The following is a 23286-nucleotide window of genomic DNA, read 5'->3' as shown; positions in this document are numbered from 1 at the left end:
AGAGCCGAACGGAGACGAGCGCGGCGTGGCAGGCGTTCCATTTCCCTGCTAAATTACCGAAATTATTATCTTCCCCGGCCTATATGTGTAGGAAAGAACTAAATAAAACTCGACAAAGTGTATTATTAGAATTAGTAGTATTATTATTATAGGCCATTACTGTTCACATGACCCCTAATAAACACCCTGGCCTGAAGAGTATTGGTTTTAGCAGATTTAGCTGCGGCCAGAGGTCAAGGCATCTTTATTCTAAAGCAATAATAGGCGAGGATCACATGCGCCCCTTTGCAGTTTAATATCAGCCCCAGCCCCTGTGCACTTCAGCACCACGGACAGGGTCAAACTCATTTCACTCATCTCTGGGATGTCACTCTTGGGGATGTGGTCGCCATGGAGACCGTTGTGTTGAATGGTTGTTTTCTCTTGTCTCAAACTAAACAGAACGAAAGGGCATTGGGGAGAGGGCCAGGGGGGTGTCATTGCCTTAAAACGGCTGGGAATGTACTTTTGATTGCTCCGGAGATCAATTCCCAAGCGTGGGGCGACATTTAACTTGACATCCTGAGTGTCTTTTAAAATTTCTTCCCGCAAGGCCTGTTGGTCTTTTAACAAAGACAAGCAATAATCTTCTTGTGTTTACACATTTGACCTGGTTAGCTAAAACAAGTGCCATAAAATCACTGTGGTTTCTCATAACACAGAGTATTACTGAAGCAAGTGTATTGTGGATAATGACATTTTTGACATATCTGGGCATGACTACACAGAGATATGAGAATCTGAATGCTCTGTATTCTTCGGATCTGACAAAATGTTGGTTTATTTACGTACTGAAATATGTATGTCACCATATAATTTTCGACTAATTTATTTACCCTCAAATGCTTGTAAAAGCAAATTGAAGTCATTAGAAAGCCTGGGAGGAGAAAACAAACACAGACCACAAATCAGGACCGGCTACATTTTTTATGACTCACAGCCCAAAAGGAGAGGTTCTGACATAATGAATGAGATCTGAACTGCAAGAGATGTGCATGAGCCAAAAACACAGTCAAGTGGAAGGTGGGTGAATGAATAGGATTCTAAGAAAGAAAAAAAAACCAAATGATTGTTGTGGCTGATGGTGCAAAAGATTTCAGTGGTGCAGGAATGTTTAAGGTATTTCTTCTAATTCCACTCTATCCTACAGTGATCCAGGCCCACTATCATTCTTCACATGGTGGCTATTGCTCTTTAGTGACAAAAGGTTTCTGAACAATGCATTTGCACAATGGATTATTATGTTTAGGATTATGTAATACTGAAATAATAATGGATCTGATGCATGTGAGCTGGGCAAATAAACACACGCAAAGCTAACAGGGCTAACAGCAAGGGAACTATCACACAAAATAACAACAGACATGCATGAGATACCCAATTGAGCTCCTTGCGAATCTTCGTGGCTTCTGGGGACCTCCCAAACACCATCAGAAGTCCCTTTATATCCTGTAGGTTGAGGTGACCAATAGGCAGATGGTAGGTGGAGCTGGTCGGACTCAACTCTTCCCACAAAGTCAACCTAAAGGAGACACAAAAACACAGGAAGCCATTCAGAACATGTGGGAGCATACGTCCAGGGACGTAACATGTCAGCTTGGTCAGAGTCACAACCCATTGTTCTGCAGATCTCCTGCCCATGTTTCATGGACCCCTAGGGGTACCCAGACCTTTTTTTTGAGAACCACTGCTCTAGAAAGGTATGTCTGGGTATGGTATGCTCTGATTTCTTTCTTTTTGCTAATACAGATAACATTACAGCTATAGCTGTCCCTTCTTTTGACACCACTATTAACGCTACTCAACCTCATAGATACTGATTCTAAAAATCGTATCATTTCTCACCATTTGGTTATTGAGAACCAGCACATGATTGATTACCTAAGCATTTCTGCAGTCAACTAATCATGTCATCTGGCAAAGATAAGGCACACTCTACGTCATCCTTCCAGCTTTCTACACATTTTCACACCATCTGCAGTTCCTGAACCCCATTTACAGCCCTACACCTCTACTGTGACAGGGGTGGCCATGGAAAACTGGGTGAAATGCATCTGCCGTGTCTTCCCTCTCAGAACCGAGGCGGGGGGACTTCATGCATCTACAACTGGGCTTCGGTGGGTAAATAAAACCATTAGATGCCTCATTTTGAAGTGTGAATGAGTGTCATTTTTGTGAAGAAGCCACTGAGAAATGTGATTTCACTCTCTTGCAAAAAAAAAAAAAAAGAATTTTCTGTTTCTTTCAATTTGAGACTAAATCACACCTTTGGCCGTAGCCCGACATTTTGCCAACTGGTCAACTGCCGGCCTCCCCTGTGAGAGCTCTCGTTCGATTAGAGGAAGGCCGAAGTGATGGAGGTGGCCGAGCTGGATAACCGGTGGGGGTTCGGGGAGGCGGGGGTGAGGGTAGGGGTTCAGCCAGATGCGCTGATCTGGACTGCACTTGTAAACGGGTGGGAGCAGCCCACTGACCACCTGGGCCTTTTTGCTGCCAGCCTCAGTTAAAATTTCTCTCCATCAAAACCCCATCAAAAATCTCTCCAACAACTAATTGTGTAAGTGAAATTCTTCCAGCACTTTATTATCTCTCTGGTGTCTTTGTTCTAAAATTGATTTTTTAAAGATGTTAATTAAAATGTGCACTTTAATTAAACAGATTTTATTTTCCTAATTTTCTTTCATGTGTGCTCTAATTTTCTAGAATGGAACGGAAAACCTAAATGGATGAATTTTGCACAGTAAAAATATAGCCTTTATACTCTTGTGGATAAAAACAAACACAAATCAGACACTTTCAGGTCACAGTTTACACTCTCCTTACCTGTCAGTTAATAATGTCCTCACACACTGACTCACTACAACCACTTTCGTGGGGAAATAGTAAAATATTTCTTTTATGGTGACATCCTGATGTCACCGTAAAAGTCACCCATTTGCTATTGTTTTAACTGCAGTCACATAAGATTAGGCATGAAACCACAAATGTGCCTAATTCTGTTGACAGACCTGCTGTTAAAGGTACATTGCGTAAGATTTGACTGCATGGAGAATTCATACTCCAACCAGCAGGGGGCAGTGAATCATCAGAAAGTTGAGGGAGCCCATCCATTTTATTAAAAACAGGGAAATGCACTACTCCTCCTGCCATCTGCGGATTCAGGTTAGATATTTTATGATTTTCTTTTAAAAATCACTCAACATACAGCTGATTTTATCAATTACATGCATATTTTCCCAGTTTGCTTTGTTTACTGTTGTGTTCCTTGACAACTTGTTAAATTCCACAATGATATTAAGATATAACACCATATAAACTTGCCTGCACCACATTAGATAGTCTTATTTGATAATGTGGGGTTTGTTCTTACTCATTTGTTTTGTGTGGGAACATTTTCACCCTATTGCACCTTTAACTGGGATGTTACATGAACCAAAGCGTTAATCGCTGTTAAAATGTTGCTTATGGGGAATGTTCTCGAATGCCACATCCACTGGTTACCTAATTTGAATGTAGTAATTTAACCCCCAGAAGCAGGTAACAGAATATTCCGGATCAGTGATGCTTTCTCATACAGAGGAGGATGCTGCAGTGTTAAGGAATGGACCTGTAGAGAGCACAAGTGAGCAGACACCTAAGGCTTAAAGTTGCTTGGTAAAACGTTTGAGGGAATTTTGGTATCCCTGAGATGCTGCTGCAGATTGCAGTGATCACACCTCTATGTTGCATAGCACAATAAGCATTTTTTTTTTATTCTCATTTGTTTTGTTTCACGCTTATTAATGTTCTTTTTGCCCTGAGCCCAGAACAGAGCTCCTAGGAGACGGAACGCTCAGCAAGGCTGTGGAATCTTTGTCTCTGTGTCTGTTGCCATGACAGCAAGCCTGCAGAAGAGGGATGCTGGGTAGCAAGTGCACGATGCTCTTGGTAAACCACTATAGTTTTTTTAGATGAAAGGCATGAACCCAGTAGAAGCAAAAGATCTACCACCTTGAGGTCCCCATCGCGTTGCTGGGTAGACTGTGAAAATGCTAATCCTCCTGTAATATTAATATAATCTTACAAACAATGTGTGATTGGAATTGCTAAACATATCCGGCATAAACAAGCAAGCAAACAAATCGTCGCAAAGCTTGTTTGTCTCATCGTTTGCACCATTTGGTCTTTAGATTCATCTTCATTAAGTTCCAAGCAGATCTATCGAGAATTGACGGCCGTGCCCATGCAGCGGTGGCGTCTCATATATTTTGCCAAATAATGAACAAGTGTAGTGGGACTGGAACCGGGTGAGGCCACCTTCACCTTCAGACAGCTGTGTACCGTGGTTAATGTACGATTAACATGCCGGCGGAGCATCAGTGTTGCAAATTATCCCAAATGAAAAATGGAGAAATGATTTATTTTAATTATGCAGCACACATTGGCCTCTTCATCGGAGCCCTCTCATTTTGCATCTTTTGCTATCTTAATAAGGTGCATATAGAAGAAAACCTTCTGTCCTTAGGCATGCATGTACTCAGCGACTGAGTTGTCCAATTTTAACAGGGAGTGTGGCGCAGTGGGAGCACTCCCCTGCCCACACACCACTAACAAACATGTGTAAAATGTAAAGTGTACACCTCCCAAAGGACATTGGTGCAAATGTCTCACAATGTAGTACAAGAAGAGTCTGTTTGAGGTAAATGGCCATTTGGAATCTGCTGAATTTACAATAAATTGGATAATAGGTGTGCAAAAAGGAGAACACTATGGGGGAAGTTTATATTAAGCTATACTAAGAAATATGAGTCACTAATTAATCAATCAAAATGGTTGAATTAAAGTGTTGATAATCTACCTTGGTGTTGTTTACTTGTTTGTGATGTTTACTGATGGTGACCAAGTGGTACTAAATGCTAATAAATTATTGTGGTGCCAGATTGGGCTATTTGGAGGGGACATTTTTGAATATTGCTTGTCGAAGATAGGTATTGAGGAACCCAATTATGTGATAGTTAAGTGTGTGGCAGTTAAATCTTTGCACAGATTTTGTATGGTTTGATGCATTTTTGAAAGCTGTGAGCATAAACAGTCACTGTTCTGCTTTTGCAACATTTCCCTTATAATTCAGTAATACATTTTGTTCTAATTCTGAAACATCTTGGTTTATCTAGACTACTGAGGGAAATTCACCTTCCTGTGTGCCTCTGACCATTGCCAGCACAATTAAACTACAGGTCTTGGCATAAGGATGCTCACTGTGAATATGACCTGCACTCATAGCACTTTCTCTACTACTGACTAGGGGATGGTGGGGGAAGGGTAATTTAACAAGGAGGATGCATCTTCTTATTTTGTTAACAATAGGTATCTCATCAACTCACCAACTGCATGTACTGCACAGAAAGTAAACAGATGGCACGGGAGGGGCAAATGTACAACCATGGCAGCCATTTGGCATTTTATTCATTGATTTTGGTCATATTCACAAGTACAGGAGAAGATGGCCGTACTCTCGTATACACATGAAATGCCTGGATGAAGTGGACATTAAGATCATCAAAAGACAGAGTTCCTGTAGTGGCAGTGGCACAACTCCTCAGAACAACAACAATGTGACTCATCTCATGTACATGAGCAAAAATCCTCAAAAATATAACAGCCATAAATCTTTCAATATAATATATTCATTTATATATATATTATATATATATATATATATATTCACATATGCAATTGATTCTAGCATGCAGGGTAATTAGAATATTTTGTTATGCAGGATGGGGGAAAAAAGCCAAAGCATAAATCAAAGATACATTTCTCATTTTTTTAAATATTCATCATACAGAGGCAGGAGAAATAAACATAATAATAATAATAATAAAATACATGGATTTAGCTATATTTACATGAAAATAAACTGCAGTTTTGTTGTCATGTGATAATTTTCTTGTTGTTTTCTTTCGGAAGACCTGTGAATTAAGAAGAACTGCTCTCATTTTGATGTCGAAGGGCTTTTTCTTTTTCTCCAAGAGGTGAAGGGGTGGATCAGACACGTATGATGCCTACTGGCTGATCACAAATAGATGGACCAGTAGATGATGTTGAAGAACAGGAAAGAGAAGGGGAACAGGGCTCGCGAGTACAGGTCGATGCGCTTGGCTGCCGAGGGAATGACGGGTTTGGGGGGCAGTGGCTTCTTGTTGTTCTTGGCCTGTGACTTCCCTAGTGCGCTCCCCACCTCGATGGGCTTCCCATAGCAGTCAAAGTTAGAGAGCTCGAAGTCCCGTGGCAGTGAGCCCACAATGCTGAAGTCGTTGGAGCGTAGGTCGGACTTGGAGGTGCAGACCTTTTTGCACCTGGTCTCTCCCACCTGTGCAAAAAGAGAAAGCAGGTGCATCGGCATCACCAAAGGAAAATAAAGCAGGAATTCGCACACTGTGCACATGGTCTAAACGTTCCTGATTTATACTAGACTGAGCCTCTGCCAGGCACTATCAGGAAAGGTTTTTTTTCTGTACAAATGAGTGTTTTGCTGCCCATGGATCAGATTGTGATTAAATGTTGCACAATTGCACTACACTTAATGACTTCACAGATGATCTGCATGCTTGGAATTGTAGTTCCAAGATGGCTTTGGAAGAGATTGCATCTGTCCACCCATAAGGTATTTTGAATTTAGAGAATAAAGGGCAACCCAGCCCCTTTATTTCACCACATGTACATTTATGGGTCTTTTTTTTTACTTTTAAAAGGCTTTTCAATATAGCAATTATTTAGCTGTAAAGCCCACATTTCAAACTCTTAACTGTGTAAGAGTCACCATCAATGGACAGGAACATGGATATGACCACAGAGTCTCTCCAAAAGGCCCATAGAGTTGGACAATTTACACATGCTTAAATGAAGACTCTGAATTCTCCAAAACCATGACCCCTGTTTCACACTTCACTATCTCCCCTTTTTTTTAAACCTGTTGAGGCGACCAAGACGGGAGGGGCAATTATGTGAATTTCATCTCACGGCCACAGAAAAGAGGCCAAGTTCACCATTTTGGTAGGAAGCCGAGGAAAGTAGCAGACCGTTTCTGACAGCCGAAGTGATTCACATTTCACACAGGGAGCTGGTGAAGTGGAGCACAATGCTGCAGGAAATCACATATGCCTGTGTATCAGTGTGAGGGAAACTTGAAAATTTTTAAATCTAGAAGGTAAAAGCATCACTTGGAATTCTGTTCAACTTTTCTGTAATGTTCTTGCATTTTAATTGCCTGTTATTATGTTCATGGCAACGAATACTAAAAAAGGGTTTTAATAGAGAACATTTAGAAAATCTGGGTTATATCTACACAAAGAAACAAGAAGTTCCACCAGGCCTGTCCAGACCAGTAAGTCGGGATGAGACTGCAGGAGCAAAGGTCACCCATGAGACAGCTGTCAGGGTTCCTCCAGGCTTGTCCGCTACCAAATTTATTTCACTATGGACAAACATGCACAGATACAGACGGCCTAAAATCTGTCAGAACCGAAAAACAAGGGGAATCAAGGACATCCCAGACATTAGACATTTAAAGTCTCCAGAGGGTGCTAAGGGCAGGGTCAGATGTCATTAGTACCTCACACTGAGTGCCTTTCCTTCACACCTCAGTGACAAAATCACTTTTCCATTGTTCAATATATAAATGTCACTTGCTGAGACTTTGAATCAGCAGGTATTATTTCAAAATGGCATAAGGTACATTAGGGACACCTTACATTTAATTCACCTACAGCAATAGTTGTGTTAATTACATACTGTAAGAATTTATATCTGCAGTCTCCTGCAGCAGAAATAGCTGAGCGTGTCAGACATTAGGGATTTTTCCTCGCATGGTGGTGGACAGTGTGAAAAGAAAAGAGATCAATGGTAGTTAAGATTTGTAACAACCCCTGTGGAATGGAAAAAAGTCCAGAATGTCACAATGATGTGGATAACTAATCCACTTTGGGTTTTTTTGGAATGGTACTTTGTTTTTGTTATTTAATGTAAACAGGTCAACTCGTGAAATATAATTCTGTGTGTAGATGAATATGGCTGAAAGCTCATCGTAGAAAGCTATTAACTTCTGAAAAGTATCCTCACTTATACAATATCAATACTTAGGCCTGAACGGTCAAAGGTTTACATTTTTATGCATACATATTTATGAGTGTATGTCATATTAGATCTTCATCCCCCAGCTCTCCATCGCAGACATGGTCAGTGCATGAACATGGGTGGCTGACCTGAAGTGTGCTGATGTGAAGAGGCGTGCCTCCGGTGCCGTTGACGGTGTTGTTCTTGGATGGAGTCTTGCCCTCTGCCTTCTCCTTGCTGGCCATCTTGGCCTTCTCTGCCTCGATGCGCTTGGGGCTGTTGAGCATCACCTGGACGACGGCGTACTCCACCAGTGAAGCAAAGCCAAACAGCAGGCAGGCAATGAGCCAGATGTCGATGGCCTTCACGTATGACACCTTGGGGAGCTCTGAGGCCAGCGAAGTACACTCCGATGACAGCGAGAGCACTGACAAGATCCCTATCAAGAGAGAAAGTCTACATAAAGCAGCCTAAGTGACATTCTCTGAACTGTAGCTGACCCAGGCACAGCTGCAACCTATACACCGGTGCAATGTTTATCACTCACACAGTCACAAGTTTCCATGAAAAGCATGACAACTGGTGAACATGAAACAGATTCTGGGACTTTGATGTGGGGAAACTGACCCTCCTCTGCTATTACAAACCTCGGCATGAAACAAATTTCATGGACATTCCCCAGGGACTGGTCTAATCTGGTTTTTATGGTAATTACGCTGATACTGTCTATCTTCTATCTTTCTTTCTTGTGTATTTTATTTTTCATCTAATCTATCTATCTATCTATCTATCTATCTATCTATCTATCTATCTATCTATCTATCTATCTATCTAAAGTGAAGTACACTTGTGATCACTTTATGTGAAATCTGTCCATGATTTTCTTGCTTAGCTACTGGCGCACATGCATTAGCTTGCAGCACTTTGTTTCCAGATGTAACAACAACAACAATAAACATTAATGCCCAGAAAATGTACATTCACACACACACAGACAATGGCAGCGACAGCAGACAGACACAACAAATGGCTGACCTTCAGCGTCCCATTGACCATGATGAATGGGGTCGCACCTCCATGAGGCGAGACACAATGGGAAGGAGTGAATGCAGGTGAAGAGAACAACAACACACATCATAGGGATCATGGAGGTGAAGGAGACGCTGCGGTTATCGTAACCAGCGGTCCCGGCAGCGTTTGGGTGGAGGGGGGTTTGTGGAGATGAGATGGCAGACTTGTGTACCCAGGGGCACTCTGGCGGCGCTGGCATCAGGGTTGATCCAGAAGGACAGCCAGGAGAGGACGACGATGAGGAGTGTGGGTGCATAGACACCCATCATGTAGAAGCCGACCTGCCTTCGCAGTGTAAAGATCACCTCCACGCAGGTGTAGTAACCTATGAGGAGGTGATTTACAGGGGTTAGATAGTAGACAGATGGGCCACAATAACAAGAAAATGCTAAACGTCCAACAGAGAGTCAAGAGAATGTGCATTTTATTGCCCTTGAATGAATTTTTTTACAATCTTCCAAACAATATATTCCTAGTGAAGCTGATCACAAGCCAGAGTGTTAAAGTGAAAGAGCATCATGTGTGTTACCCATCATGTGGGTAACACACTCGCCTATGAACCAGAAGACCCAGGTTCAAATCCCATTTACTACCATTGTGTCCCTGAGCAAGACACTTAAGTTGCTCCAGGGGGGGACTGTCCCTGTAACTACTGATTGTAAGTCGCTCTGGATAAGGGCGTCTGATAAATGTTGCCATCTCGTATTGTTTTTTTGTCTAGACAGTACATGTAAGGTGGTGCCACTTTTTCAGATGTATTTTGTTGGGGAAAGGTATGAACAGTATAAACAATACAATTTACTCCAAGTGGAATGTGAATTATGCCCTATATTCCGATAACCTCTTCATTGTTTTTATTCCAAACCCTCTTTTGTCGTTAAGTAGCTGCCAAAGGTAAGAATTTGTACTGTCCATGGATTGTTCAAGAATCAATTCTTTTAAATGTTTATGTCAATCATCAGTAAATCAATGTTTTTTTATACAGAGCTTTTTACAAAGTGACTCACATTAACACGGTTCTCAGGGCCACTAGAGTGCAAGACAGAGGTGACAGTTGCAAGGAAAAAAAACGTCAGTAATGAGCAACTAAAATCTGATGAAGCTCCTCTCATCATCTCACACTTAGTCAAAACTAGAGGGCAAGAACATGGAAGTTGATAGCAGCCAAGCCCAGGTGCGGCTAACATGAGCTCCGCTACCACAGCAGGAGATGGAATCATGCCTGTTACATTTGAACAGGTTTTTTCACCATTGGAGTGGATTATTCTGACTGTACCATGTTAAAAAGAAGTTAGTGAAATGATTAAAGAGCTTTCTAGAATGGCTTGCCAAGAAAGCCAATAAAAAACAAAAAAACATTGCATTTAAAGAACAGGGTCGCAAAGTTCTTACTGTGTTCATAAACGAACTGTTAGCCCCTTACACAGTGAGAACCTGAAAGGCCCGTTACACATCGTTCTGGCAGTGTTCCGTGTTGGCTGAGCAGTAACAACTGCTGTTCTGAAACTGTTCCAACCCCACCCCCCCTTCCCGACAGTATTAATTCATCCTTAATGTTCTCCTGAGGCAGACAGTGCTGCTGGCAGTCAACTATCCTGCTTCTCGAGCACTCTTGAGAACCGTTTAGAGTATTAGAGTCAAATTGTATAAGGATCTCCACCGACTTCTCTTGGTCTTCAAACCTCAATTAATTTTTGGAGCTGCAAGTCATACGCATGTTCTATACAAATGTTCCTGGTAAAGAACTAATTATGATCAATAATACATTAGTAATAACATGCAATAAAAACAGCAAAACCACATGAAATGTACTTCGCATACCTGTGCCTGCATAGAATTTGGTGCAGTTTCCATATTCAATGTCCTCCTGTTTGATATCAAACTGGGGTAGTGCAATTTGCTCCATCTGTACAGGGTCCCCTGACTGCCACATGAACTGCAGGTCATCTGTCGTGTAGCCAACTAAAAGACAGAGAGAGTGGGCAAAGTTTTTATTGGCCGTCTAATTAAAAATTCTGCATACTCAAGAGCGAACGTGATATGTGATCTCACATCCCAGTTCCATTTTCACATTTACTCACAGCTCTCAAGCTGCATCTTGCAGCGCTGGGTGTCCATGGGAAACAAGGTCAAATCCAGAGGACAGGACAGAGTTACCGATAATCTGCAAATACATGGGCAGAAGGGTCACATATTCCTGGGAATGTTGAGACACTGTATGATGATTACTTTCCCATGAAATTGTGAGAATGCAAATGGCCACTTATGTACAGATATCGAGCAGTAACTGAATTTTTCATAGTTATAATTCATAGTACATTTGAGAATAATGCATTCATACTCTCCGGAATACTTTAAATAGTATGATAAATATTATGAGGTGATAAGTAAAAAATTAATTTGTTCCCCATCACCCTTGTGTGGACAATCACTGAAAAATTTAATTGTTTTATTTTATTGAATATTATTGATTATGAAATATTATTAATTGTCTACCAGGTCAGCATTTTAAAGCTCTGTCACATAATAAGTAATTCACAAAGTAACCTTTTCTTTCCCCAACTGAGAGCCGGTTCCAGTTCAGTGCCAACGTGAAAAAGCCTTTTTCCACACAGAATGATAAATTCTTAATGCACCTGCGTTTTTATTGTCTCCAGCTCGAACCGCACGCCATATTTATTTTAAACTCTATTTGCACATGAAAGCACTTCAGATCCACTATTCTTCTAAGAAGGCTGGTGTCTCACGTGGTCAGCTGGAGCGGCGCGTTTCAGAATGCATTACCCCAGGAACACGACGAAGAACGCAGCTGGCGTTAACCGGCGACTTTGTACTAGAGGCGGTGACACGTGCGATGAAAAAAAAAAAAGAAAATCAGAACGGGGCCACTGGCACCTCAGGTGGAGCACACCAGAACTAGCTGGGGGTGTTAATGAGGTGCCATGTTGTCACCCTAACTGATGGAACAAAATGGCGCGGGAGGAGGGCAGGAGGGAAGGGGATGTCATATATGGTCCTAATCCTTGACGCGCAGGAAAATTTTCTAAAAAAAAAAGAAGGGAAAAAAGCAAGACCACCCAGCTGACAAAGACATATGGTTCCGTGCATATAGAGTGTAAATGCAAATTTAATGACCTAGTAGTGTCTGAACATACATGTGCGTTATTCCGATGTAATGTAGGTTTCTTTTGCTTTCGTCTAGTTTTATTTGATTCAGGCATAGGGATTCAGCATTATTTTTAGCTCGCAAAAGTATTGGATAAATGATCAAGCTGCATCCATAATTAATAACTACACAGAGGATTAGGTCGGCATAATAATGTCATCAACGGTCAAAAAATAACAAGGGATTTTGTAATTCATCCACTTTAAAGGAAACAACAGAAAAGGGTACAGCGTTACTATCGAGAGGGGCAGGGTGTTCTTGACCTAAAAGCGGCGGGGTGTTCTTAACCTTAATGAACGTTTGCAGAGCTCCCCGTTCTGGACGGCAAGGGGATAGTTAAGAACTACGATGTGTAGCAGTATCAGGTCACACATCCGATCCCTCTAAGCCACGTTAAAAATAAAAGAGAGAGAAAAAATTCAGGAGCTCTTTACATTCTAATCCGTGTCCCTGCTATAAAACACATGATCCAATAATCTGCCAGAAAAGCCCGGAGTTATGCTGGGCCGAGGTGCTGTTTCAGATGGAGATAATGTCATTAATGCATTTCACTATGCAGTACAGGGGAGTCATGCTGAGCCTTTATCAAGATAAAGGCTTATAACCCAGTTACTGGAACGCTTTTAATGACTGTAAAACCCCAGACGGAAGGACACATATTGTTCTGCTTTCATCCTTTAAAGTATGTGGAAGGTATTACCTCATACTGATGAGCACATCTCCATTTCGGAAGATGAAGAGCAGGATGTTCTCCTGCGTGACATCGTGGAAGTTGGCGCTCTTCTCGTTGGCAAAGAACAGGTCTGGTTTCCACAGGCATTTAAACATCTTTGGGTCCACTGTGAGAGAGTCTGACTTGAAGTCCTGAGGGAGACGTAGTCGGGGGTCATTCCAGCGCTGCCTCAGGAAGATGTTCACTCGGTAGTCCTGTCCACACCGGCACAAAAGAAACAAAGTGAAAGTGCAGTGATTGTCATTGTCATTGTGATCCACTACAGCACAGCACATGGTGACACAACGAAATGTTGTGCAACTGCCCCTAAAAGTGTATTTCTGCCTGGTTTCAAACCGAGATTCTTTCACATGTAAAGCGAATGTGATAACTGCTACACACTAGAGGGCCTACAAACCACTGGCACCAGAAAATGAGTCAAGGTGTGAAATTGCAGATGTGAATAAAATGTAAAAAAAAAAAAAAACATTTAATTGCAATGCATGTTGTAAAAAATGTGCAATGGACCTGTCCATCTTTCTAGTGGTTACTTTTTTTTAACCAGCAGTTTGACATCATCAGTGCTGTCTAAAGAGGTCACCCTGGTGAGGTAGCAGCTTGACGGCCCAGGCCTATGTAAAAGCCAGGGCAACTGATGCTTATAACTCAAATGTCTGGAGAGGTTGTGGAGATTGGACAAATTTGCAAGGCAATTGAAAGAATTCTCATAGGTGGGTTGGTTAATTTGCATGAACTGTTGTGATCACAAACTCCTGGATGGACTGGACAAAAAAAACATATGTATAAACATAAACAACATGATTCTACTGTGGCAATTAAATTAAGCATCAACCATATATCCAAAATGCCCTTGATTAAAATGCATGCAAATATTGTCTATATATGCAAGGATTCAATGTACCCTCAGCGCATCATTGCTTTTATTCCAAAGTTTAAAGAATGTTCAATTATTACCCATAAATGGCTCTGTGTGGAAACATAGCTCCACCTATGATCAGCAGTTGGTGTTGTTGCTAAGCAACACAATCCATTCAGCCAGAATTAAGTAAAATTGTTACAATGTGACAGTATAATTCTCTTACAAATGACAATAAAACTGGGTTAATTTGCAGATCCAAATTAATCACAGCATCCAAAAAAATTAATTTACTGTGGTTTAAAGTAGAAAAATGTGCAAAAAATATATACACAGACATACTGGTTTGTTTAAAATATTGTTGCATTCCTGGATATGGTACGCTTACCACCATTAAGAACAGTAGAACAGAATCGGCCTTCGGTAACATAAGATCCCAGATGTCTGACAGCGTAACACCTATTCTCACGACCTCAGCTTGGTGTTTTGAAAAACAGCGTCTGCAAAGGAGCCCGGAGCCATTAGCTGGCTGCTCTGAAAGGCGACACACAGCCTATTTACGCTTCCCTCAATGGGGCGGGGTGGCAGCGGCTGCAGGCGTCTGAAGGGGTTTTGTCCTTGGGGGGGGTAGGATGGGGGGTTCTCATTAGTCTCGGCCTGCCCGATCAGCGTCGTGTCAACTTTGCTTAAAAATGTGAAGATGGATGACATGCCAAATAAACAGCACATGGTCCATCTGTGGCTCTCTGTGTCTGTGTGTGAACATGTACATATTAACTAGAACTCCCAATAGAATCAAAAGGCTATGTTCACACATTCTCAAACCCAACTTTATTTCTTCCCTTTTTCATTTTGTTAATGTGAATAATATCCGATTCCATTGTCAGCTGAACTGGAATCTGACCTCCATGCGTGTGCAGGACTAACCAAGTCTCTTGCACATAAATAAATGTAAGTAAAAGCGAAGTGATTGTCATTGTGCAACATTGCAGCACAGCACACGGTGACACAACAAAATGTGTCCTCTTGTGTGTCCCAAATGTGTTAACTTATCACCCTTAGTGAGCAGTGGGCAGCTATGACAGGTGCAGTGTGTGGGGACGGTGCTTTGCTCAGTGGTACCTTGGTGGTTCAGGATGCCGATTACGGGTCGCCTTCCTTACCTGCTAGGCCATCCATGTCCCATATACATATACCCAATCAATAACAGCGTTCCATATTATACTATATATATAACACAGCTATAACTACACAATCCTGCAGTTAATAGCTTCAGTAACAGTTCATATAGGCATCATAACAACAACATAAGAATCTGTCCTTTTCAGGGTAGCTAAGGTCCCCTTGGCATTCCTCCAATAATTCCAACAATGCTTATAAGATCCAATAAAATGTGATTTAATTGTTCACACTGTCAGAGCAGTCATATTAAGGCAAAAAACTTGAAGTTAGCCTTGGAGTGTGAACCATGGATGTTGAAAACTGTGGATCATAGCATTGAAAATTCAGCAGTAAAACAATGGCCTGAAGTTTTCCGCAAATGAATCCGCCTACTCCGTACTGAAATGTGCTTGTAAAATATAAATACCATCCCTTGCAGCATCAATCATGTGAGTGGAGCCATGGTTTTATGAGACCTTTGCTTGCAGGGGCCAGAAAATGCTCCTATGGACTGAACATGGCTGTTTTGGCCGAGGCCGTTGAAGCTCAATGGTGGCCATCACTGTGAGCTGGGCCACATCTGGACCACACCGCATGTGAAATTCCCTGCTGTCAACATGGCTGCACTGCGGGATGTGGGACGTGTCCTTCTGATCGCCGTCCAAGAGAAATATTAGTGGCGGGATGCTCTCCGGCATGACAGATCTAACGCTGTCAGCCCATGGGTGCCGCTTCTCCATTACGGAAAGTTCAACCTGCACTGGAGTCGTGCATGAACCTGCCCCTAATAATTACAAGTTGAGTCTGGGTGTGCTGTCTTCTGCTTTTTACGCTCCTGACATCCTGAGTTATAAACTGAAGAACACGCTCTCCCTGTGACTACAAAGACAAAAAGAAGTTTTTTGTTCCTAATGCACAATACTTGCAAAATTGGACCCATCAATCTGCTGAAATAAAATCCACATCAGGAGAAACCCCTGATTACTCACAGCAAAGAATGAACGTAAATCTTAGCAACACCACAAGCCATTCTGTCAAAAGTCCTTGTAATCAAAAATGTCTTGAATAATTTATGTTGAGCATGATTGTGTGCCTCACTGTGTTCAGTTGCTAAGGGATATTGCATAATATGAAAAAAGTGTCTTCAAAAATGCTTCAAGGTTGTTTGACCTTGAATTTAATTCCGTCCATTAAGATTTACTAGCCTTTTATGCAAGTGATTACAACATCTGACAAATGCCACATAAAATGTCATTGCATGTTAACTGGTATGGCTTGGTATGCAAGTGCATTGTGAATTCTGGAATCATGTAAGCATGTTTTTCCAATGCACTGCAATTCTGACTGATCAGAAATATGTCCTCACCATGGTAGTTTCCTGTATCGAGCCGAAACTGTTGATGAAAATGTTCACTTTGTCCTCCACTGGGGTCCCTATATGTGAATAAAGGCACATTAAAATACTAGCATGGTAATGTGCAATCCATAGACAAACAGTATACTAGATATACAGTACATTGGAGTTCATAAATAAATAAGTAAATGTAACACACAAAATAAATGTATAAATATAGATGACAGTAATACCTTTTTGGGAGGCAATTTTACATGCTTGAAAAAGGCACTGGGACTGTATAAAAAAAATTCAAAGAGTTGCTAGACAGTATACTCCTATTGTGCTATATTTTACTATTGACAATTAAATAAAAGATGTACAACAGACATAGATATTTTGGTAGTAATATTAGGCTTTAAAACCTCACATTAAAAAAAAAGCATTGGGCAGAAACACAGTCTGCCTCCTGACTATGTTTCCTAATTCCCAAGACCACGCTGTTGACTTTAATGGATGGCTTGAGCTGTCACTCAACGTGATAAGTTGAACAGATGGCCGCCGACTGGCAGTAATAACATTCAGCCCTCGAGTGAGATGGCAGTACTTTAACCACATCAAAACACCAATCTGTAGCACGCAGGCACACACTTACACATAGACTCAAAATTTGGGACAAAGATCAGATGATGGCCTTAGAGGACCTAGATTCAACAGTCACACTCAGGACATTAGGACTTGTTCAAAACAAGCTGCCTTTTAATGGGTGAGACTTCTTGGAAGATCCTGGTATCACCCAAAAGTGTCTCAGTAATGTTTCAGGGGATCTGAGAGGCTTCAAGGTTTCATCGTTTAGGTCTTTCGTCTCATGATGATAAAAACCAGCCTCAATCTGTCATACGACAGGCATTCAAAAAATGCAGCCCAATACGTGCGGAAAGATAATTGGCTGCCATAAAGGTTTTGATCTAGCAAACGAGAGCCAATCATGGCCACAAAAAGACAGATGCGCCCAGGGGTGTTTGGTATCATACCCAATGGCGGCGGCAGTGCCGGAATGGGCCTCACCTTTGAAGTTTGGCCTGATCCTGGGGTCGTAGCTGATCAATAACCTGTTCAAGATGTTGCTTGTGGAGTTTGCAGGGACCCGTGCCAGGTCCTCAGACGACAGCTGCCTAAAAACAAAAAAAAAAAATCAAATCGGTGAGAAAAAGATGTAAACGCCTTGCAGGCCTCTCTATAGCACGCGCTTCACCATGTCATGTTTTTGATTAGCCGATTCTCGAAGGCAGTTCAAGAGTAATGGGGCTGGTGGAAATCGGCATGGAGATGAAGAGATGCTTTGTGTGTGGGAGCACTAACGTCTGACCCGGGGGACCCGACTTGGCAGAGCTCGGTCACTAAGTGAATAAATTGCTCATGGGTGGCATCGAAATGCCGCCTTGCGGAAAGCCAACTGGGAAATGTTTCCAATAATGTTGTGTAAACCTTATCCTACCGCTGGAGGTATGAAGTGGTGTGGAGGAGCTCAAAGTCTAATCTGGGGAGGGGGGCTTTTAGTTACTGTGATCAAAGAGATGACGTCTCTGAGAACTAAAGTGGGAAGAGAGTGGTGTCCCCCTTCACTACAGAGGAACCATAAACACACCTTTCCATAAGGCCATTACTTCCATAAACAAAACCTCACACTTCTATTACCAACAGTAAACCCAATTCAGCGCTGATGTAAGATATAAGTACATCAAATCTAAATATCCCATTGCTTTGTTTACTGGGAAGAGAAGCCGAGCTCCAGGAAACTGCTCTTCCAGGAAGAATTTCATGGAAATGGACATGGTGTCTACAATGTCATGAATAAATTGTCTGAGGTTGGCTACCACATGGGAGGGACCAAATTTGAGGTACGTGCATTTGCAGGTTTCTCAGTGGTGGTAGAACTTCTAACTACACTGACCAGGAAGGAGCAGCCAGAGATGTTCTCTGACCTTTGTTCTGGAGCCTGGTTTCTCACACGCAGTTTATCCTGTGTTTTTTATTGAGCATAAAAGTACATCCCATGCTCTACACCAAATGGACGCTGGTCTTGGACAAATGCAGACTTTCGGCGCTAGGCTGATGTTAGACTGGTTGATGGAATCCTCAGAAAAGAGTTACAGAATGCAGGGTGTTCATTTTTTTCAAAATAGAATGAATTCATTTTAAATCTAAATGAACAACCAGACTACTAATCGAATGACCTCCAGACCTTTTATTCACCCAAGCATTCGGTCATAGCTAATGAATTTCAGTTTGGTTTAATTTTGCTCTTGTTATTATAAGAGATAAGAAATAACATATTACACAATTACATACTTGTGGACCACCTTCATATTGTTTTTTTTAAGGAATGACAATGTGCCCAAAGTGTTTAGGCAATATTTACTTACTTAAGAGCATTGTCTCTAGAGAGGGGTATAAATCATGGATGCAGTTGGTGTTAGTAAATTGGTTTGCAGTTGGTTTTTTTGTAAATGTTGGTAAATGTCAGCTTGTATAAGTATTTATGTTGTATGCTACTTACGAAGGACAATAGACTTGTTTCCCTTTCTTCTTCCCCTTCTTTGTTCCTTTTTCTTTGGTAAAGCCACCCTCCATCAACAGGCAGAGCATTAACAGCAGCAGAGCAAACTTGGGGTGCTTAAGCCACCGAGCCTGAGAAGACGTGACAGACAGACAGACAGACAGACAGATAGTTAGGCTGATCGGCAGATAGCTCAGATTCAAGAAATCTAAAACTAAAAAGCCAGACTGTTTTGGAGGGTCATCGGACCCACAGTCTGGCATGAGGAAGCTGATCAGATTTGCCGGCCCCTTCCCGATTCCTTACACCTGTTTTCCCTCCCTTAAAAGAGCACCTGCACCGGGATGAGAGTGGAATGAGAGTGAGTGGTGTGAGTGTGTAATGTGTAAAGGGGCAGTAGTGGACTAGCGGGTAAAGAAACCGAAGGTTGCCGATTCGAGTCCCGTTTTTTGCGCACGTGCTCAAAAATGAACGAAACATCTACAAATACGGATGCAATGCCTGCGTCATTTTATAGGGGCAGTGTTGTAAGATCTGCACTCAACAAATGACGGTTTTAGGAGACAGGCATTCATTCATTTATTTGGCCTCGACACTGGCCCCTGGTGGTAAGGAGTGCACACTGCAGATTTCAACGCACAGTACCGACGCAAGTATATCAGCACAAATGTATATCAGCACTACAACACAGATACATACGGATATGCATACGTAGCTCACCGTGAGTATTTTTCTGGTTTTAGTGTGATGGGTTAAATGCAGAGGACACCGTGTTACTGTGCTGTGCTGCAATGTTGCTCAATCACTTCAGCTCCCTGTGATGTGTACGGTCAGTGGGTTCGTTCTAAGGTGTTATGGTCAGAGTCGGTGGGACTCTGGGGTCTGGTGTATGTGTTTGGTCATGTATTAATGATGTTGAAATGATGTTTTTCATGTGTGGTGAGTGAGTGAGCCTCTCCTTTCCACTTCCCCTTGCCCTAAGTAGGTTCCTGTATGTGTGTTTGTCCTGTAATTCAATAAACTATTTTGCTCCTGGATCCTTCCCCTCCTTGGTGTAGTGACATGGTTGATGAAATATCACTGATGCCTCGTGAAAGTAGCCTCGTACCTGGGGTCGACCAGGCACCTCACACCGATCTTCAATATACCACGAGTTCTACATCGTACGTGTTTCCAATTCACCATCATCTCCTGATGTCTGCGACGTTGGAAGAAGACCCTCTTCGAGCACATGCCGGATGAATCAAGATTTATGACCCTGTCCAAGCCATCCTGTCATCTGATGCCTTACCGAGCCCCGAGGCTGCATTTATTATATCAAAAAGAACGGACAAAAGACACAGAGAGCTAAAAGATTTCCTCAGATGACGACCTTGAACATAATTCCTGGTCAGCATCGGTGTCTCCGTAGGTGTTTCTGATACAAAGGGCACAGTTTTCCCTCGCAGAAATCCCCTGCTCGGCATCGTGCCAGTGCCGTGTCTAGACAGCCCTAAACTCTGCCTGGGTAATTCTCCTTGGCCGCCGCCAGCTCATTGATCATTGTCTTTAGCAGAAATGGGCCGCGCTCCACGCTCACGAGTCGCTTCCCCATTCCTGTCCTGCCGCGCTGCACTTCGCCGACGGGGAAGACGGCTCTTTCTGCCACGATCTGGGCAAATGTCCTGATTCAGCAGATTGTTTCATTTAATGTCTGATGGCCACATGGCTACTGCACAGTGAGGAGAAGAAGGCATGAGAAGAAGGGGGGAGGGGAAACCAGACAAAGGTCATCTATGCTTCTCTCTTTTTGATTTTGATGTTCTCATTTATGCTTTACTTCAGCCAAGTCTAGGGCAATTTGATGCAAATACTGACGGTGAACATAAAATGATATTTTATACATATATGTTCAACATGTATGGATTTGTTGCAGGAAGTTTGCAGCAAGAAGACACCTGGATTTCAGTGAACTGAAAAATATTCCCACTCATAATAATAAATGCGTTCAAGAAGGGATCTAACATATAAACTAGATTAAAAAAATGTAAATTAGCCAGTATAAGAAAATGTATGCATTATATTGCGTTATTATAGTACAGCATCATTTTTAATGCAATAAAAGCGAGGAATTCATCACTTTAATGCTCACGCCACCAGGGAATCCCCCCCCCCACGCGAGTGGACTGGACGCAGCGCCTTGTCAACACTGGACGGTGGCGTGAGTCGTTTTTTACTGTCACACGATCCGAAAAGACGCACGCACGCACGCACGCACGCACGCACGCACGCACTCCTTCGCTACCTGTGGATGCACCAAGTGCCTCAAGCAAGTTTTTTTTTTTTTTTTGGCCAAAGAACAAGCGAGAACGACGCGGCAGACGGAGGGCTCAGCAGCGGCAGCGACGACCACCATGATGAGAGGGGGGTTGGGGGGAAAATATCCGCCCACGTCATGCTCCCGTCACGCCTAGCACACGCGTCGTGCATTATCATCTTCACTGCCACTATTATCTTTATTGTCCACCATTGTTGTTGACACTCACCATTTGTTGGCTGTAAAGCGACGACTTGAGAGAGCTGGCCGTGCGGATGGTCGTTCAGAGCGCCTTCATGACCGTTCCCACGGTCCGCATCGCATCCTCTTCCTCCTCTCGCGCGTCTCATTCATCCGCGCGCGCGACGTAAAAGCGTGACGTAAAAAAAAAAAAAAACTAAACAAAAAGGTGACTTCGAAATCTAACCTGGAACGGTTATGTTTTTTTTGTTTGTTTTTTTTATGCAATTCCGCTGCCCTACTGCCTTGGACGGGGATGCTCAAGATGGAGTCTTGCGTGTGCACCTGTCACGCAACATGCGCAGTAGCGGGACTCGCCTCAGCATCAGCACCACTGGGCCACGGGCGCCCACGCTGATGACCTGTGGCTTATGACTCCAACGTTAAAATAACACGATTTTGCGTTTCATCAGAGCACTTTGTGAAGAAATGTTTCTTTTAGACTTTGAAAGTATCATATAGTGTATAGATCAAGCATGTGGGGCCATAGTGGGTTGTGCATTTAAAAGCTCAGTCTGTGGCTCCATGTTCAAACAGAATGCACAGTGGAACCCTACAGCTACAGTTTGGAAGGCTTAACAAATATCCCATTTTTTGATAGAAAACAATGTATTTGTCTCTTTGTCTCTTTACTATGTACCCAAGCAGTTTGATAGGAATAATTTCAGCCATTTTCATATCAAACTTATTTTGATGTTAATATCACAGCAGTAATTATGTCACCTTCATACATATATACAAGAACACACCTGTCATGATCCGGACCGGCAGGGGTTGACTCCGGATCCGGAGTCCGGACCGGAGTTTCATGTTCGTCCTGTGTAATGTTCCCAGATCGTGTTCACCTGATGTCTATTTATATAATTGTATAAAACTATCCTGTTCGTGTCTGTTCGCCGTCGGGTCATTGTGCGTGTTCATGTTCCCTTGTCTCGTGTAGTTTGTATTAAACCCCTGTCCTGTGATCGTGCGAATGCGTCCTCCTTCATGCCATGTCCAGCCCACCCGTGACAGAATGACCCGACCATGTGGACGCAGCCGATCTATGCCCCGCTGAGATCCAGGGAGCCGTGGATGGTTGGGAGGACGTCTGCCCCACAGATCCATGTTCAAAGTTCCATGTATGGACATCCCTCGACGCCGCCGTCTCATCCGGATTCCAGCGACGCAGCTCCGGTAATCGCCAGTGCCCTGCCCAAGATCCAGTCCATGTTTTTAAAGTTTCCCCAAGTGTGACAGACTCTCGGCGGCCTAGTGAAAGCTACCGTGGGGTCGAGAGGTCCATGTTCCCCCTGGCGATTCTGGAGGCGGGGGAGTACCGACGAATCCGTGCGACCGGACCTCGATGGCCTACGAAAGCTACCGTGCGGTTGAGGAGACCGGTCGCGCAGTTCAGGTGCTCCCGGCGTTAACCGAGACGAGGGAGGCGGCGAACTTTCCAGCGGGGCGTGCCGGAGACTGACCGGAGTGACGGTGCCTGCGGACGGTGGACAGGACGCCGGTCCCCCACGGACGAGCCGTGCTTTGGCCCGGGCCTGACGCCGCCGGTGCAGGACTGACGCCACTCGTCCTTATGGACTTCTCCCCTCTTTCATGGACCGTTTTGTGGGCACTCTCAGGTGGTAGTGCCTTTGAGGGGGGAGTACTGTCATGATCCGGACCGGCAGGGGTTGACTCCGGACCGGAGTTTCATGTTCGTCCTGTGTAATGTTCCCTGATCGTGTTCACCTGCTGTAT

General features: G+C 43.0%; 1 protein-coding gene across 1 annotated transcript; it reads right to left on the bottom strand.

Annotated features, from left to right (window-relative positions):
• Positions 1–5454: 5454 nt before the first annotated feature.
• Positions 5455–21703, bottom strand: glrbb (glycine receptor, beta b). The gene is made up of 10 exons (XM_028960551.1): positions 21539–21703; positions 19014–19144; positions 17522–17628; positions 16487–16554; positions 13071–13297; positions 11286–11368; positions 11026–11166; positions 9377–9529; positions 8283–8572; positions 5455–6391 (listed from the first exon to the last, which is right to left on the bottom strand). Exons 1-10 carry the CDS (start codon positions 21539–21541, stop codon positions 6095–6097), a joined length of 1500 nt encoding a protein of 499 aa, XP_028816384.1. The 5' UTR covers positions 21542–21703; the 3' UTR covers positions 5455–6094.
• Between the last annotated feature and the right edge of the window lie 1583 nt (positions 21704–23286).

This window comes from Denticeps clupeoides, chromosome 18 (genome assembly GCF_900700375.1).
Source record: "Denticeps clupeoides chromosome 18, fDenClu1.1, whole genome shotgun sequence".
Classification (NCBI taxonomy): domain Eukaryota; kingdom Metazoa; phylum Chordata; class Actinopteri; order Clupeiformes; family Denticipitidae; genus Denticeps; species Denticeps clupeoides.
This window is presented reverse-complemented; position numbering and strand designations above follow the sequence as displayed.

Bases quoted from the DNA above. Each gene is read 5' to 3' on its own strand.
- glrbb (XM_028960551.1), bottom strand. The intron at 13,298-16,486 runs GTGAGGACATAT...CGGTGTGGACAG, and splicing joins CGATACAGGAAACTACCATG to GACTACCGAGTGAACATCTT. The intron at 6,392-8,282 runs GTCAGCCACCCA...CTTTTTGCACAG, and splicing joins TTCACATCAGCACACTTCAG to GTGGGAGAGACCAGGTGCAA.